Consider the following 16,758-nt stretch of genomic DNA (forward strand, 5'->3'; position numbering starts at 1 on the left):
AGATACATATCAAAAGTAACAGCATCGAAAGAAATTTTGATTTAGCCATTACCATCCGCCTATTGACACAAAAAGTCGGGCAAAAATTGAGATATCTTTACGAAATTTGGTATGCCGGCTTATGTGGGCACAGAAAAGGTCTGTTTTGAAAATGGTCCAAATCACTCCCCGATATTTTTTGACATGTTTTAGCTGTTGTGAGCTAAAATAAAAAGTAATTCTATACGACAGCGTGACACTCTGAATATACGGCCAAAAATATCGGTAATGTGTCAAACGACGCGTCTTGAACGCAGGATTGCGAATCTGGAAACGGAAGTTAAAAATTTGGCTGGCAAGAGCAATTGAAATTTTTCATGTGTGTTTTTAATGATTTTCAAGTATCCACAAAAATTATTATAAAGAAAAGTGTTTTGAGCGGATAAAGTTTTGATCGCCAAGTCGAATATTAACAATTAAAAAATTACCATACTACCATAGTAGTGCTATGCTTTTTGCGTACAGAACCATGATTTAATCACAAGAGGTTTGCTCGACAGACAAATTTTTTGACAATTGCAGCCATTTTGCTCCCAAATCGAATTAACATCCATTAACTGTGTTGTTTCTTTGCAATTTTTCGAAAAATATTAGTAGCAGAAATAGGAAGCAATCAGTTTACAAATACCCGATAAGTACTAAACTGCATAATTCCTTAGAACATTTACAGCCTCATTCTGTTTGGCGAACGATACGAACACAGGAACGATAATCCTTTTGGAGACGATATCGTCAAACAGAGTGAGGCAGTTATTTTAATTTTATGATGAATTTATTAACTATGCCATGATCTATTAGTGTGGCTGAACATAGGTTTTATGACGTACGGACACCAAGGAATCGTGCACTTTCGTAAACCTATGAACATACGAACCCTAAACCACTTAAAAATTCATCGATCAACGTCAAAAACTCGACTAGTAAATTGATTCACATAAAAATGGTAAATAATGGAGATGCCATAACGAAATATTGGTACATTGAGAATGTTAACTTATTCATTCCGTATGTTCGGAACATTCGTCTCCATTTAAGAATTTGGGGAATCGGTTTATATTTTGAATATTATGTATATTCGGACCTCGTGAGGTAGTATCAAACGAACGTGTTCCGAATATTCTAAATTAACGTTTTATCCGGAACACTTCCATGAATACTTAACGTAAAGGAGCTTTCCGACATTTCAGAATAAAAATGTAAATACTCCCTGTGTAGCAGGACCGCATAAAAGCTGAACTCTTCTGTCAAAGTCAAGACCGGAATATAAAGTTCTAAGACAATAAGCCATTTTCTTTTATTTATTTATTTTTTTTTTTTGTCAGACCATGTCGGCTGCGTTTTCAATATCGTCTTATCTCAAAATATTTTTCAAAAACTTCCCATTTCATGATTTGTCACAAAAACGCCCTATATTAGAATTAGATTAAAGAACGCCTCAGAATGCTTTTCACTAACTCCCTCTTATGTCAAAATGCATTGAACTTATGCTCAGGGAGTTTTGAAACAAATTTTGATATAGTGTATTTTTGAATAAAATTCTAAACCAATATAGCTCTTTATCAATTCTCGAAATATTTAGTAGAAACTGAATTATTTCCTCCAAAACCTGTTGGCATTTACAAATTTATTATGACTACTAATATCTACTAAAGGTACTTTTCTACTACATTTGAGTTTATTTAATCGACAGTTCAGTGACTGGAACGATAAAGTTGTAAACAATATCGATATGGTAAGGTATATAATTACAGCTGATTAAAAGCACCAAGGAGTATCAAAATCAAAAAAAAAAAAAGCTGATTAAAGGTATTTAGATTTAGATTACAAAATTTTTGGCAGTGTAATTGTGGTTGTTATAAACTAATATCTTAATTCATATAATAGTAATATGACCGGAGCAGATGCATCTTTAGTCACCCCCAATCAGCACCACATTGAATGCTGTGACAGCAATGGTGAAACAAACAGTGGCAGCGTAACGTCCGTGCCTAATAATAGCACCGTAATGGTAACTTCGCTCAAACCAGCTGAAATACTTGAAGAATATGGTCCCAATTTGAAGCTTTTGAATTGTAATTCTCAAGTAGCCGAGTTATTGACAATTATACGTGACAAGTAATTAATATTTACTGCCGTAACTCAATAATTTCCAAACGTAAACATATGTATTTGCCTTAATAGGAACACTACACGCAGTGATTTCAAGTTCTACGCTGATCGACTCATACGTTTGGTAATTGAAGAATCACTTAACCAACTACCATATTCTGATTGCCGAGTAGAAACACCTACAGGTGCAACATATGATGGACTAAAGTACCGCGCTGGAAATTGTGGTGTATCCATTATACGGTCTGGTGAGGCAATGGAACAGGGACTGCGCGATTGTTGTCGTTCTATACGTATTGGTAAAATATTGGTTGAATCCGATGCAGATACCCATGAAGCGCGTGTTGTGTATGCTAGATTTCCAGATGATATTGCCAGTCGGCAAGTATTGCTCATGTACCCGATTATGTCGACCGGCAATACAGTTTTACAGGTGGGTATATAAAGATAAAACATAAACTTTGGATTCATATTAAAATGTGTCATAGGCCGTCAATGTACTGAAAGAGCACGGTGTGCCAGAAAGTTGTATCATCTTATCTAATCTATTTTGCACGCCAGTCGCTGCTAAAACTGTTGTTGGTGCATTTCCCAAACTTAAAATTTTGACCTCCGAGTTACATCCTGTTGCACCCAATCATTTTGGCCAAAAATATTTTGGCACTGATTAACATGAGAATGTTAGTTTAGAATCATGTTAAAATATGCATATGATATGAATTGTATTACATAGCATAGTATAAGTAATATTATTATCTTATATAAGTTGTAATTTTAAAAATAATTCGCCGTCATAAGGACTTCTTCAACTAAGTTAAGCTGAACTTATTTTTGCTATTTTTTGATAAAAAAAATACGTATCAATGTTTAGGCTAAAAATACAAACGGAAGCTTAAGACTATGGGAAATTCGAAGAATTTTCATGAAAATTTTAAACTTTCGGGTAAGAAAATCTCTTTGTATGCAATTTTGTAGCTCATTGTTTTTTAGTATAATAATGTGCTTATTTTAATACGGTGAAAATACTAAGCGATTTTAAACAATACTTTTTCCTTAAAATAAAAGTTGTCTGGAAGAAAGGTGCTGAGCGCGCTAAAAAAAATTTAAAGTCAGAATTAAAATAATATCGTAGTAAAAATTAACTTTCCAAAAATTTAGAATTTATTAATTAGAAAAATGTGTCAAAAATATATGAGTTTAACCCTTCATGCCACGTTAACTCTGAGTTAAATAGATAATTTGTCATTTTGCAAACAGGCCTAAGACTGTTAATGTCAAACATTGATATGTATTTTTCCATATTTTTATAATTTAAGTACAGCTAAACTTAGTGAAATCTAAAAAGCGCATTCACACATAAAAATGTTATGTAAAGTTGTTTTTTAAATATTTAAGCATACCAAAATTATTTGTTCATAATCTCACACATTTTTATAAAGATCCACCGTAGAATATTAAAAGTAGCTTTATTTAAAATTTCTTTTATTTATACATTGTTTAATAAAATAATAGTTTCCGTTTATTTCGAAAAACGCATTTGAAAAATCTATTGATATCTACATATGCAAACGTGGGTATTTGTGGCGTTAACAAAACATAGGTCAATAAAAATGCGATAAGTTTACTTATTATTCCGAATCTATTAGCAACTCGTTATTGTAACTTAATTAATAAAACTCTGCATAGTTACCGATGTTGCACCGAAATCATTCACAGCTATATTGGTGACCAATTTGATCAAAGCAATTGATAAAGGACCGCGGTTTTATATAAGTAGCGCTGGCATATCATACCGAAGGCCGATATGCCGCTTTCTTTTTTATTAAAAGCATACCACAAAAAATTTTGATTGATTGAAGTGTCATGCCACAAACAAAAAATTTTTGTAGTCAGTTATTAGTGTAGAGGTCTACAAATTGGCAAACTGAAACCAAGTACCAATTTGTAATATTTCTCCAGCAATACAACATAGTTGTTAAAATTGTTTCACATCCTGTACCTTCCGGAAACTAACACCATTATCCCGACCATTTCGAGAAAGATACGATATAGGTCATACCATCGCCTCCTTCCGTGAAGATCTTAAGTTCACCAGAGCCTTAGGTTAATAAAACTATAAAGTTCCTTTGACATGCTCGGAAATTAATATAAGTATTTTATAATAAAAAAAAAATGCAAGCAAATTTTTATAATCAATTGTTATTATTGAGGACTATAAAAGCTTACATAAATAAGTCAGTACATGCAAAAATATTACATATAAGCAAAACATCTTTTGGAATTAAATTATAAATACATTTTTGTTTATTTAATTGCAAAAAATACATGAGAAAATACAGAACGAAACCACCATAATTTTTTTGAAAAGGTTCTTCATAATTTTCGAAAATTTAATAGAGAAGGGTGTTATAGGTACAAATCTAAACTCTCGATTATTATATTAGTCAGAGTATCTAGTTATCTTAAAAATAAAACATCCCCATATACATATCTAATGGATATATCTAGTTTAGTAGCAGGATCATTTTGCAATTTAAATAAAAAAATCAGGCTGTTAAACCTATCAACTTTTAGGAATTATTATTCTTTGCAGTAATGAGGAAGCGATTATTTTAAGTGCCAATTTCAACTTTACGAGCTCATTTTGTAATTAACAACTGTATCAACTTTATGCAGACCAGTCGAAAAAGAGCGTAATTGTACTGCTTGAGCATTTTGTATAAATACAGCTCCAGTTTCATCCCATTTTTCAGGAATCTCACAGTTTTGCAATGTGTATATCATTACATCGAATGTGCAAATACAATCGAGTAAAGGTAGATAACTAACTGTAGCCGATATCTGTCGCATAACATCACGGATTTCATTCTGTATGCGTTTCATTTCTTTGTTGGAAGTGACTTTACTGGCATCACTAGTATCACCATCGCCCAATTCGGCCTGCATTTTAAAATCCCAGCACTCCAAAACCTCTTTGGTATGCGCATTTGTTATAACCATAGATATCTTTTCAATCATATTCTTAGCAAGCCAATCTGAAATGTACATAATTAAGTAAGTCAGCTTATCGAAAAAATGATAAACTTAGGCGAACCTTCAGCCTGTTTCAAGACATTCGCAAGAAATTCTTCTATCTTTGGATCTTTCGACATAAGTATTGTTATGCCATATTGCTGTGTGTTTTCAAAGTTTTCCGGTGGATATATACCACGTTGAAACAGTATAGAATTAATGCCATATTCTGCAAAAGTATTAAGAAATATAATAGACCATACCGTTTAAACAAATTTGTTTTGGGACAAGCATTGATTGGCGCTCAGCAAGTTTCCAATCCAAAAATTCGCGCCTTGCTCATCTACAACTTACTTAGATATTCCACTATAATTTGTGATGAACCGCGTAGGGTAATGCAATTTTTGGTAGTTTGAGCTGTCGACATATTTTATAAACAATAAAACAGAGGAAAATAGATGGAATTGTTTGTTAAACTAAGCGCTCAAAATATCAAAATTAATTTAATCACAGGGTTGCAATCGTTCCACTGCAGCGTTGCCACCTCGCATGTTATATACCTATTTCTCGTTACGGTGAATGCGAGATGGATGTGGTGAATGTCAAGCAAAGTTTATTCAACAACGTGTTATTGACAGCTTTATACGAATTTAATATAACGACGGACTGTTGTGTAAAATATTGTAGACAAATAGAATTAACCCATTGTGGTCCAACTCATACTGTTGTATTAATTTTATTTTGATTCAAGGAAAACGTGAAATGCCATTTTAATTTATCTAATTTGTTAATAAAATGGAATGTTTTTGTTTCAGTTATTTGTATTTGAAAATTTTTAAAACCAACAAGTCGTAACCGTCCAGCTACTTCATGAAAGCTGAGATTCACCCTGGCAGCTCCTTTCTTGATTCTAAGAGTTTAATATTAACAACTCAACCAATTTACTTCTGTTAAATAAAAACTGAATATTGAAAGATTTGTAGGTGGCGCACATGGTCATCAAGGCCACATTAAGGGCCAATTAATGGCGACTTATAACCATAAAACCATAATCAGATAAAACAGCTGATCGAACCTACCTTATGGAACTCAAAGTAATCGACTAATGCTGCCATACCATAACGCTAACACCATAACCATACCATAGCCAACCAATTGCTTTTTGGTTTCTGGCCATATCCATAACCTAAAAATATTTAAGTTGGTGAATTTAATAACTTGTTGTATATTTTATTCATTGTTTTAGATACGTTATGACTAAGAGATTTATTTTTTGTAGAAAATGTTTGTAATTTTTTGCGTATTCTTCATTTTAATGAAATTTTCACGATTTTTAGGTTAAAGCATCATTAATCGATCACATTGGAGATGGTTATGGATATGGGTATGGTTACGACTATGGCGTTAGGGTTAAGGAAGTTTAATTGGCACTTTAACAAGTAGGCAGAATAGGCAGTTGCCTGAGCCTCCCGATTTTAGGAGCCACCGAAAAATGAAAAATACTTGTAAAATTTTCTTAGAAACATAAAATTCTAGAGAGTGAAAGAAAAATATAATCAGAACTGAAAATTATGTTTACTCAAATAAATAAAAATCAATAGACCACATTCAAAAGGCGACGACCGACGAACTAGACAAGGTTCCTAAAAAGGACATTTCGACTCATTTGACAAATTGTATGAGCGTGCAAAGAAGTGTATCGAAATAAAAGGAGAGTATATTCAATAATAAAAAAGAATTATCTCAAAATGTACATTGGTTGTTTTTATTTTGAAAAATTTCGGTTATTTTTGGAATAGAGGGTGTAGAAGCCTTCAACTCTATTTTGATCGCTATGCGTTCAGAGAGTAAGTCATTGCAAAGTGAAAAAGCATATTTGAAAACGTGTGCTTTTTTGTGCGGATCGCTAGAAGAGAGTTTAGTTTCATTCCATGAAAAATTCAATGATTTCGAGGAAAAACAAACAATTATTCTTATTATTAAGAATTCATGCGCTTAAAACCGGCTTATAATAATTCAATATTCAATTATTATCTTTTTCTAAGAGAAACTGTAAAGAAAGAAAGAAACATTTAATGGCATATTGCGATGGTACCATTTCGAAAACCGCCACGAATTCATCGTCAGGCAATTTCGTAATGTTATCAAAGGTTTCACCGTGATTCGAACCGCGAATCACACGATGAAACAGTAATTGCCTTAACCACTAGGCTATCCTGCTTGTATTTGTTTCTTTGCTTAATTCAGTTTATCTTATTTCTACAATAACAACACAATTGAGACATTTTGACTCTATTAATTTGCCTGTTATGTAGATTTTTCTTTTGTAAAGTTTCTTTTTGTTGCGAATGATAAGCTTTGTAAACTCGGGCTCAGCTTTACATATTTATGTTTGTTTGTTTTTTTTAATGGTGTGAGCGACGGCAACTTTGCCAATACCACACCAACTGGCAACGCTACCCCAACTGTCAAACAGATGGATACATAAACGAAAGAAGAAGAAGAGGGTAAATACTTGGACAACGAACGTGTCATACACCACGCCTTCAATACATTTATTTCATTTTATTAAACTTATATATATATTCATGTAAATTTCAAAACTTTAATTAATAAAATTAATTTTGGATATCGCACAAATAATTGTGTGCCTACAGTTTCAGAGTAGGATCAGAATCCACTTGCTTCGAATAACAAAATCAAAAGCGTATGATTTTGTGGCAGCGCATGTGAGTACATGCAAAACGGCAAGTCACCTTTATTTTCTTGCAACTGCGACGCAGCAGTGACGGAACGACGAATAAGTACCACTTAATAACGTAAAGCAATGGACTTAAAACGAAATCGCTCAGCAGCAGCGACAACGAAAACGACTACAAGCAAGTAGGCAACGATACAACGGCTAGCAAGCATCGCTCAGCAACGTCAAAACGAACGAAAAGGAATTTGCAACGTAACAACAAAAAATCATTGGGTTATACATAAAAATGGTGAAAATAAACGAACTTAAAGTAGAGCAATTGAAGAAATTGCTACGCGAACGAGATTTGGCAACGACGGGTACAAGGGATCAATTAATACAGCGTCTCGGTGCACACGAGGAATCCGATGAAGTGGACATACAGGAGGGAAATGTTCAGGAAGAATCATCTCAAATGTTAACGATATCCCAGCTACAGCAAGAAATGAAGCAACTTCGTGAAATGATGGCGCAGTTTTTGTCAAAGGTAGCAGAGCAGCACGCAGAAAAAGACAACACGGTAGCAGGCGACGAAAATGCAAACGAAGGTAATAGAAACGACAAGATTGTTCTAGAAGACGATGACAGAGCAGTGTCAGCTAATGGTGGCGCAACACTACGAAATCCAGGAAATACAAATTTTTCAAACGGAAATATGAGGCAAGCATCGGTCAAAGAAATTGCGCATACCCTGCCGGGATTTGATCCGACAAACAACGCAAGCATAACCGTACAGCAATTTATAGATAGGGTCAATAAAGTTGTAGAGGCCTATCGATGGGATGAAAGAATTTTGTTATTGGCTGTATACACCCGATTAAAAGGTGCCGCACGTATGTGGTTGGATGCATCACCCACAATGCACACAGCTTGGAACGATTTTGCCAACGCTTTTCAACGCGAGTTTGGCTCAGTGAAAACCGAAGCGGAAATTCACTTTGCCATGGCTAATGCGACACGACGACCAAAAGAAACCGTGAAGGAATATTGTTTCCGTATATCAGCACTAGGTATTCGGTACAAGCTTAGTGAAGCAGCAGTCATCAGATACACTAGGTCGGGTTTAAAACACCATGAGCTCCAGCACAGTATAGCAGCAATGAAGTTTGCAACGATGAAGCACATGCGCGATGCAATCGAGGATTATTTCATTAATCGTGGCGAGGCTAGTGAGCCGCATGCAAATCAAGTAATCAAACGAGATGAAGCAAAAACAAAATTGTATGCTGTAGAGAAAGGAAACGAGACGAAACCGCAGCTGAAATGCTACAACTGCAACGAACCGGGGCATTTCTCAAACAAATGTCCACTACCACAGACCCCAGCGGGTCAGGGGATCAGAATATACCCGCGGTAGGTATGCCTGTCGTAAGAAGCGACTAAAATACCAGATTAAAGGGGCTGTGTAGCGTAACCCTTCAGGTTGCCAGCGCAATATATAGCTTCTCCAAACCCAACTGTCAACCTCACCTATCCGCGGCGAATCCTGCTTCACTAACAGACGAGGCTCTGGCGACCCCAAGCTCCTCATGGAACTTGGGGCTGGGGAGGGAGGGAATGGCCTGAAGGTTTAATATGGCCACATAAATCGTTCCCGAGATGGTCGGGCTAGCACCTTAATGGTGCTATGGTACCGAAGCGTACCGGATCTGTATCCGGTAAAGGACCATCACTTCGATAACACTCCCCAAAGCCTTCGGGGAGCAACCTTATCGCTACAACAACAACAACCACAGAAACGTCATCGCTGTACAACGTGCCACAAAGTACATCCAAATGGAGGAAATTGCGATAAAACGACGGCAGCTACAAGACGACTTGGGGCAAATAATCTCGATGTATGTTTCCCCAAAATAATTTACAGACAAACGCTTCCGTATATCGCTTTTATCGATACTGGTAGCCAGTGCAGTATCATACGTAACTCAGTGGCAAATCGTATAAATGCAAAACGTAAAAAGTGTTGCATGCAAGTAAAAGGTATTTGTGGAGGAACACGAATGCTCCACGAGTCTATGGTCATAGACATAATCATCGATACAGCTGTCATAAGAGCTGAAGCTTACATCGCTGACGACGAGCTACTGCAGGAAGAAATACTTTTAGGACAAGACGTCATTGTCAACGCCAACGTTACAATGAAGATTGAGGATGGTCGAACTATTTTCGGGAATAAACGAGCTACAGCAGATTTGGTAATATCCGAATGTAAAATTGTCAAACTTTTGTCTAATTTCAGAGCATGTTAAAATGCAAAATCTTTTGACGAGTTATGAAGATGTTTTCTCTAACGGGTTAAGCGGCATCGGCAGAACCGATGTGGTCCAAGCGAATATCGAACTGGAGAACGGCCAGATTGTATCCCAACCTCCATATCGCATTCCAGAGCCGAAAGGAGGCATCAATAGTATGATCGACGAGCTATTAGAACATGACATCATCACGAAATCCACATCCGAGTATGCTAGCCCAGTCGTACTCGTGAAAAATAAAAATGAAAGTGATCGATTATGTATCGATTACCGACGCATCAACAAGTTAACGAAAAAGGAGAACTTTCCGGTCCCAAATATCGAAGAAAGGCTGCAAGAAGCCAAACGTTTTCGTTAGTTTTCGTCGCTCGATCTGAATAGTGGCATCAACTACATCCTACAGGCATCAGTTCAGGAGAAGTTAAGACAAATACAATAGCCAACTTTCCGTCACCACGAAACGTCACGCAAATTCTTAGATCTTAGCGGCTATCTTCGCAAGTTTGTCGCCGGATATTCTATCATATCTGAACCGTTACGTCAGTTCCTACGCAAGAATACAAAATTTGTATGGAGAGAACAACAAGAATCAGCATTTAACAAATTGAAACATATGCTCATCTCAAAACCAACAGTGGTGAGCTACCGCATCGATGCCGATCACGAACTACATACGGACGCCAGTTCCATTGGCCTTGCAAGCGTCCTAATGCAAGCCGAGAAGGGGCAACTCCAGCTGATTGCATACTTTAGTCGATCCACCACAGATAACGAGAAGCGTTTCCACAGTTATGAGCTGGAAGCTTTGGCGGTCGTGGAATCATTGGAAAGATTCAAGTATTACGTATATTGGAAAGAAGATTCGAGTCATTACTGATTGTAACGCTCTGCGGACTACAATGGAAAAACGAGAACTGATACCACGTATAGCCTGATGGTGGTTGAGAATCCAGGAATTCGACGTTGAGATCATTCACCGACCAGGTTCCCGTATGGAACATGTGGATGCACTCAGCCGTATGCCATATGAATGCGCCCACGAGATGGAAACCGCTGATCTCAGAATTGCTAAAACAATCATCGACAAGCCGGATTGGTTATTCAGCATCCAATTGCAAGATGATAAACTCAAGAACATCATCGACGAGATGAGGAATGGTACAAATCCAGAACACTCGGATTATGCCATCGAGTTAGGACGTCTATACAGGAAGTACAACGACAAACTTCTATGGGTAGTCCCGAAGCAAATACGACATGTGGTGTTACATGAATGCCACGACAAAGCAGGTCACATGGACGTCGATAAAACGATAAAGCGCATTCTCAATATGTTTTGGTTTCCTCGCATGCGTAATTACGTGAAGAGCTACATCAACTCCTACGTCGGATGCGCTCTGAACAAAACACCAGGTGGACCACGAGAAGGCCTGTACCATTACGACAACGTTAAGCCGATACCATTTAATACAATTCACGTCGATCATTTAGGTCCGTTTCCGAAAAGTTCCAAACGCAACGAGCACATATTGACCATTGTCGACTCATTCACGAAATTTACCATAATACGCGCAGTAAAGAGCACAGCAACAAATCACGTAATCCAGGTGTTATTAGAAGTAACGAGCTACTTAGGAATGCCTGAACGCATCATCTCCGATCGCGGAACGGCTTTCACGTCAAAAACGTTCCAGAAGTTTTGCAACGACAACAACGTCAAACATGTTCTCAACGCCGTGCGTACTCCACGTGCAAATGGTTACGCCGAACGAATGAATCGCATTATACTGTCCATGCTATTACCGACAACCGAAAATGAAAAACGATGGGACGACGATCTACGCCGGATCCAATGGTGCATCAACACCATGCCCAACAAGACTACCGGTTGTGCTCCATTCCAGTTACTCTATGGGTATACGCCACGAGATATCCTGCACAACCAGCTCATCAAAGCGCTCCAAGATGATTCCAATGACATGATGACCGATACCGAATTACAGCAGCTAGGAGGAGATGTAGCTAATCGCATCGACGACATTCGAGCACACGCAAAAGCTCTGTACGACTCGCAGCACTCCAGGCCGAAGACGTATAACGAAGGTGATCTAGTGCTTACCACGAATAAGCCGATGAGCACGGATACATCACGTAAGCTGGAACCTCGATACAAAGGTCCTTTCATTGTTAGCAAGGTATTACCAAATGACCGCTACGTGATAGAAGATCTCCCTCATGCTGAAAGGACACAACGCCACTATACATCCGTCTTTGCATCTGATCAAATACGACCATGGTGTCAGTTACCACCTGATGATCTTGATGACATCAGTGACAACGAAACCAGCATTTCGAGCGAGGGCACTACGAATGGTCAGGAAAGCCGACTGTGAACGACGGCAACTTTGCCAATACCACACCAACTGGCAACGCTACCCCAACTGTCAAACAGATGAATACATAAACGAAAGAAGAAGAAGAAGAAGAGGGTAAATACTTGGACAACGAACGTGTCATACACCACGCCTTCAATACATTTATTTCATTTTATTAAACTTATATATATATTCATGTAAATTTCAAAACTTTAATTAATAAAATTAATTTTGGATATCGCACAAATAATTGTGTGCCTACAATGGTGTGTCCAATTTATACTTATTATTAAGAATTAATGAGCTTAACACCGGCTTATAATAATTGAATATTCAATTATTATGTTTCTCTAAGAGAAACTGAAAAGTTCATCATGTGATTCGCGGTTCAAATCTCGGTGCAATCTTTGATAACATTACGAAATTGCCTGATGATGAATTCGTGCCGGTTTTCGAAATGGTACCATCGCAATATGCCAGTAAATGTTTCTTTCTTTCTTTGCAGTTTCTCATAGAAAAACATAATAATTGAATATTCAATTATTATAAGCCGGTGTTAAGCTCATGAATTCTTAATAATAAGTATAAATTGAACACACCATTAAAAGAAACAAACAAACACAAAACAATTATAATCTGGTGTAGGTTATACAGAAATCGTAAAACGTACTCGACGTAGAAAAAAAACAACCTAATGACGGAAATGCTCCACAAGTAGAATTTTCGCCTCGCGATGATTTTAGGACAAAAGGTTTCCTCGAATTCGTCGACAATATTCACAGTGAAAATATATGGAAGTTTCAGAGGGATTTGCATTTCTCATCAACTTTTCTCTAAGTGATGTAGACCTGCACGAAGCTACAAATAACTTAGTTATTTTTTATTCTAGAGATTTGGAAGAATATTTCATTGAAATTAAACAATTCCAAAATTACTTGAACTCTAGATGCACTGACGCACAAAAAACTTATAGTCATTTGTATAAGAATCTAATGGGAGATCAATTAGCCGATGTATTTCCTAACACAGGAATAAACATTCGGATTATTTTAACATTAATGATCACAAATTGTTCTGTCGAACGATCTCTCTCGCAATTAAGAAGAATCAAAGCTGCTGAAAGAGCTACAACGGATTTATTGAACAAAATCGATATTAATGATATCGAGCCATAAACGCAGAAAAGGCTTAACCGGCATAAACAAAATTGTTCAGTATACGCTTTTTTTGTATTCATATTGCGTTTACTTTCCAAAAAAAAAAAGACATCATTACTTGAAAGTGTCGGTTAAGCCAAAACTAAAATATTAAACAATACACATTTGAAACCAATAAAAAGAGAATAATGTTTTTATTCAGATTTCAAGACGGAATTCTTATTTAAAGGTGCAGACTGATTAGCAAATATCTTAACTTTACAACTAAACTAAGTTTTTCTAAATAAAACTATATAATTGCAAGAAGTAAATATTTAAATTCAAAACACGAAAAAACGAAACATGCACACCAAAATGTAAAAACTTTGTATTAAAAGGACAAAATTTTCTCGGAAAAAGGGCTTAACCTACACATTGCGAGCACAAAAAAATATAAACAAAGTGTTTTGTGCACTTGAGCCAAAATTGGCTTATCTATAACTTCTTATCGGTATTTCGTAGGACTTTGATTTTTTTGGAGTTGGTGCATATGGTAATGGCCTTTCGGTTTCCATCAAAAACAAAAATCAAAAATAATGTCGGTTAAGCCCTTTGTGCGATTATGGCTCGATATAATTGATGAATTTCCCGAAAACAAATGTAGAAAACGACATGGTTAAAATTTAGATAGTAATTTTATTGATGACAATAAAATTTTTATGAAAGATATAAGTTTGTATTTTTTAATCGAAAAAAGAAGGGAACGGACATGAAAAAAGGGTCCTCAAATTGATGGTTGCCTAGGGCCCGTTTATGTATATATGTTTATTAAGTCTATGATCGAAAATAATCTTACAGACTAGATACAAATGAATAGAAAGATATAAAAAGATATAATAGTCAAACTTATATATTAATTACCGTGTAAATAATAAAAAAGAAAAAAGATAACAATGAGATGAATAAAAAATAAAAATAAATTACAGCCACAGATCCAGAGAAGACTTGAACGTACTTCTCGACAAAGAGAAATCAAGAAGGAAACTCCCTGAGAGTCTATTAAATACGGTAAGTGCGTGGAAAATCGGGTCAAACATGCAATAGTTAGCTCTACCGACACGAAAGTAAAAGGGCAACGAAGTACGAAGACACCTATTAGGTACATTAAAATTAACTTTAGCTAGAAGAGCTGAACAATCCAAAGAGCCAGTGATGAGATCATAAACAAACATTAGTAGATGCGCAGCTCTCCGGATTTCAAGAGACTGGAGATTGATAAGCATGCATCGCGAGTAATAGGATGGGGTTGGATCGTCAAAGTTAATAGAAATTAAGCAAAATCTAATGAATTTTCTTTGAACCCTCTCTATTCTGGCAGAGTGGCCACTATAGATGGGATTCCAGACAACTGAGGCATATTCTAATTTTGAGCGAACTAAAGAGATAAAAAAGTGCCTTCCTAGTATAGGGATCCTTGAATTCTTTTGCATATCTGTGAAGGAAGGCAAGGTTTCTGTAAGCCTTCGGAAGGACATAACAGATATGACTAACGAAGGAGAAAGAGGTGTCGAAGACAACACCTAGATAAATAACTTCTTTGACAGAAGCCAGTGGAACACCTGAAATACCGTAGGGCGTGGTATGCAGGGTAGACGACTTGGAAAAAGACATTTGAAAGCATTTTTTGACATTTAAGTAGAGGCTATTTGCATTACACCAAGCAACAAGATTATTTAGATCATTTTGTAGGAGCACTGCATCTGACGGGCCATTAATTCTACGAAAAAGGGTTAATGCGGCCCTGATAGTCATAACCTATGGGCGAATGGATTGATCAAAGTCTAAAGCATATATGACACTACTTTATTTTTGCTTGGATTCCAAGCTAAAAAAACTGACGAAACTTTATCAGAACAGCAAGACACAACAACAAATTCTATCATGAAAAAGCGAGACCACTATTCCCCAAAAATTAGTGAGTTTGACATGTTTTTGTTTATGTTTTTTCATTTTATTTTTACATTAACACTTTTAACAATAAAAACAATGCAAATAACACGCGAAAATTATTTCGGTCTCTAATGGTTCACTTTTTTCACAAGAAAGTTGATTTTAATTGTGCTTTTATGCACTGAATTTTCAAACTAAAAACAAAATTTTCATGTGTCCGAAAAAGATAATGAAAAACCGGCCGAATGTCAAAAAAACCTATCGAAATACAAACTGGCTCGTTTGTTTTTAATGAACTAGATTGTAATTTCCTTGTATTTCGTTAGTTTTTTGAAATATAGTTTACACACTTACACCAGTACTCAAGCCGTATTAGGAGGGAGTGCGACAAAAAATTGAAGATAAAATACAAGAAAAAATACACGAAAATAAAGTAGTGTCATATAGGTATAAGCAAACTAGTTTCAACAAGTTTAACCAAAAATAGGTTGCTGTTAGAGGGATTAGGTCTACAGATAAGTTGAGTCAAATTGATACTCGTTTTTAAAAAAGTAAAATGATTTTAAGAATAGTTACCGGAAGCTCTCAGCACTGTCTTATAGGGAATTGAGACCTGTCAAATTCAATCACACTTTGTTGAATATACTTTAATGGCAAGATGGATATGGTGAATGACAAGATGGACATGGTGAAATGTTTTTGTTATTACCCTCTAACAGTGGTGCCGCTTTCTGTGTATATCCCGTATTAGAAAATGACGGAATGTAAAAAGCAAAAATTCGAAATTTGTCATTCGCCATCATCGTTTACTATATAGTTTGGCAGCTTAAGTAGAGGTTATGTTGCGAATAGAGTGGAAGGCAGTGGACTAGGCAGTCGAATGTCATATAATGAAGGAATGGTGTTCGGAGATTTTTCAAAGTTAAAAAAAAAGATGATAAAAGCTTTAATATAAATAAAACTATTGTTTCAATAACAACGAAAACGCCATATATATTCTGTATACATAAATTTGTAAGAATTATCTCACTTTAAAATTTGAATTAAATAATCTAAATTTTTTTTTGAAACTGAGTCGAGAACTGTGCGTGTGAATGTGCGAATTTTCACCGATCAGCTGTTAGTTGCGCTACTTGGTAAAATTT

At 36.0% G+C, this 16,758-nt stretch overlaps 2 protein-coding genes across 3 annotated transcripts; one reads left to right on the forward strand and one right to left on the reverse strand.

Moving 5' to 3' along the window:
• Positions 1-1,710: 1,710 nt before the first annotated feature.
• Positions 1,711-3,680, forward strand: kri (krishah). 2 transcript variants are annotated; one of them, XM_067757492.1, is made up of 4 exons: positions 1,711-1,845; positions 1,924-2,154; positions 2,221-2,581; positions 2,637-3,680. In XM_067757492.1, the coding sequence occupies exons 2-4, from the start codon at positions 1,928-1,930 to the stop codon at positions 2,817-2,819; spliced, it is 771 nt and encodes a 256-aa protein (XP_067613593.1). In that variant the 5' UTR covers positions 1,711-1,845; positions 1,924-1,927; the 3' UTR covers positions 2,820-3,680. The 2 variants fall into 2 exon arrangements, with proteins under 2 accessions (XP_067613593.1, XP_067613594.1); XM_067757493.1 differs by lacking the exon at positions 1,711-1,845 and having other exon boundaries at positions 1,853-2,154.
• A 659-nt stretch (positions 3,681-4,339) lies between these two features.
• On the reverse strand, positions 4,340-5,697 carry mad2 (mitotic arrest deficient 2). Its single transcript, XM_067757494.1, has 3 exons — positions 5,515-5,697; positions 5,243-5,389; positions 4,340-5,183 (listed from the first exon to the last, which is right to left on the reverse strand). The coding sequence occupies exons 1-3, from the start codon at positions 5,585-5,587 to the stop codon at positions 4,780-4,782; spliced, it is 624 nt and encodes a 207-aa protein (XP_067613595.1). The 5' UTR covers positions 5,588-5,697; the 3' UTR covers positions 4,340-4,779.
• Between the last annotated feature and the right edge of the window lie 11,061 nt (positions 5,698-16,758).

The sequence above is a fragment of the Eurosta solidaginis genome, chromosome 5, assembly GCF_040869045.1.
Source record: "Eurosta solidaginis isolate ZX-2024a chromosome 5, ASM4086904v1, whole genome shotgun sequence".
Taxonomy (NCBI): Eukaryota; Metazoa; Arthropoda; class Insecta; order Diptera; family Tephritidae; genus Eurosta; species Eurosta solidaginis.

Coding starts and splice junctions, on each gene's coding strand:
- kri (XM_067757492.1), top strand. CDS start 1,928: ATGACCGGAGCAGATGCATCTTTAGTCACCCCCAATCAGCACCACATT. Junction 2,155..2,220: donor TTGACAATTATACGTGACAA/GTAATTAATATT, acceptor TTGCCTTAATAG/GAACACTACACGCAGTGATT. Junction 2,582..2,636: donor CCGGCAATACAGTTTTACAG/GTGGGTATATAA, acceptor AATGTGTCATAG/GCCGTCAATGTACTGAAAGA.
- mad2 (XM_067757494.1), bottom strand. CDS start 5,587: ATGTCGACAGCTCAAACTACCAAAAATTGCATTACCCTACGCGGTTCA. Junction 5,390..5,514: donor AATTATAGTGGAATATCTAA/GTAAGTTGTAGA, acceptor ATACTTTTGCAG/AATATGGCATTAATTCTATA. Junction 5,184..5,242: donor TGTCTTGAAACAGGCTGAAG/GTTCGCCTAAGT, acceptor TGTACATTTCAG/ATTGGCTTGCTAAGAATATG.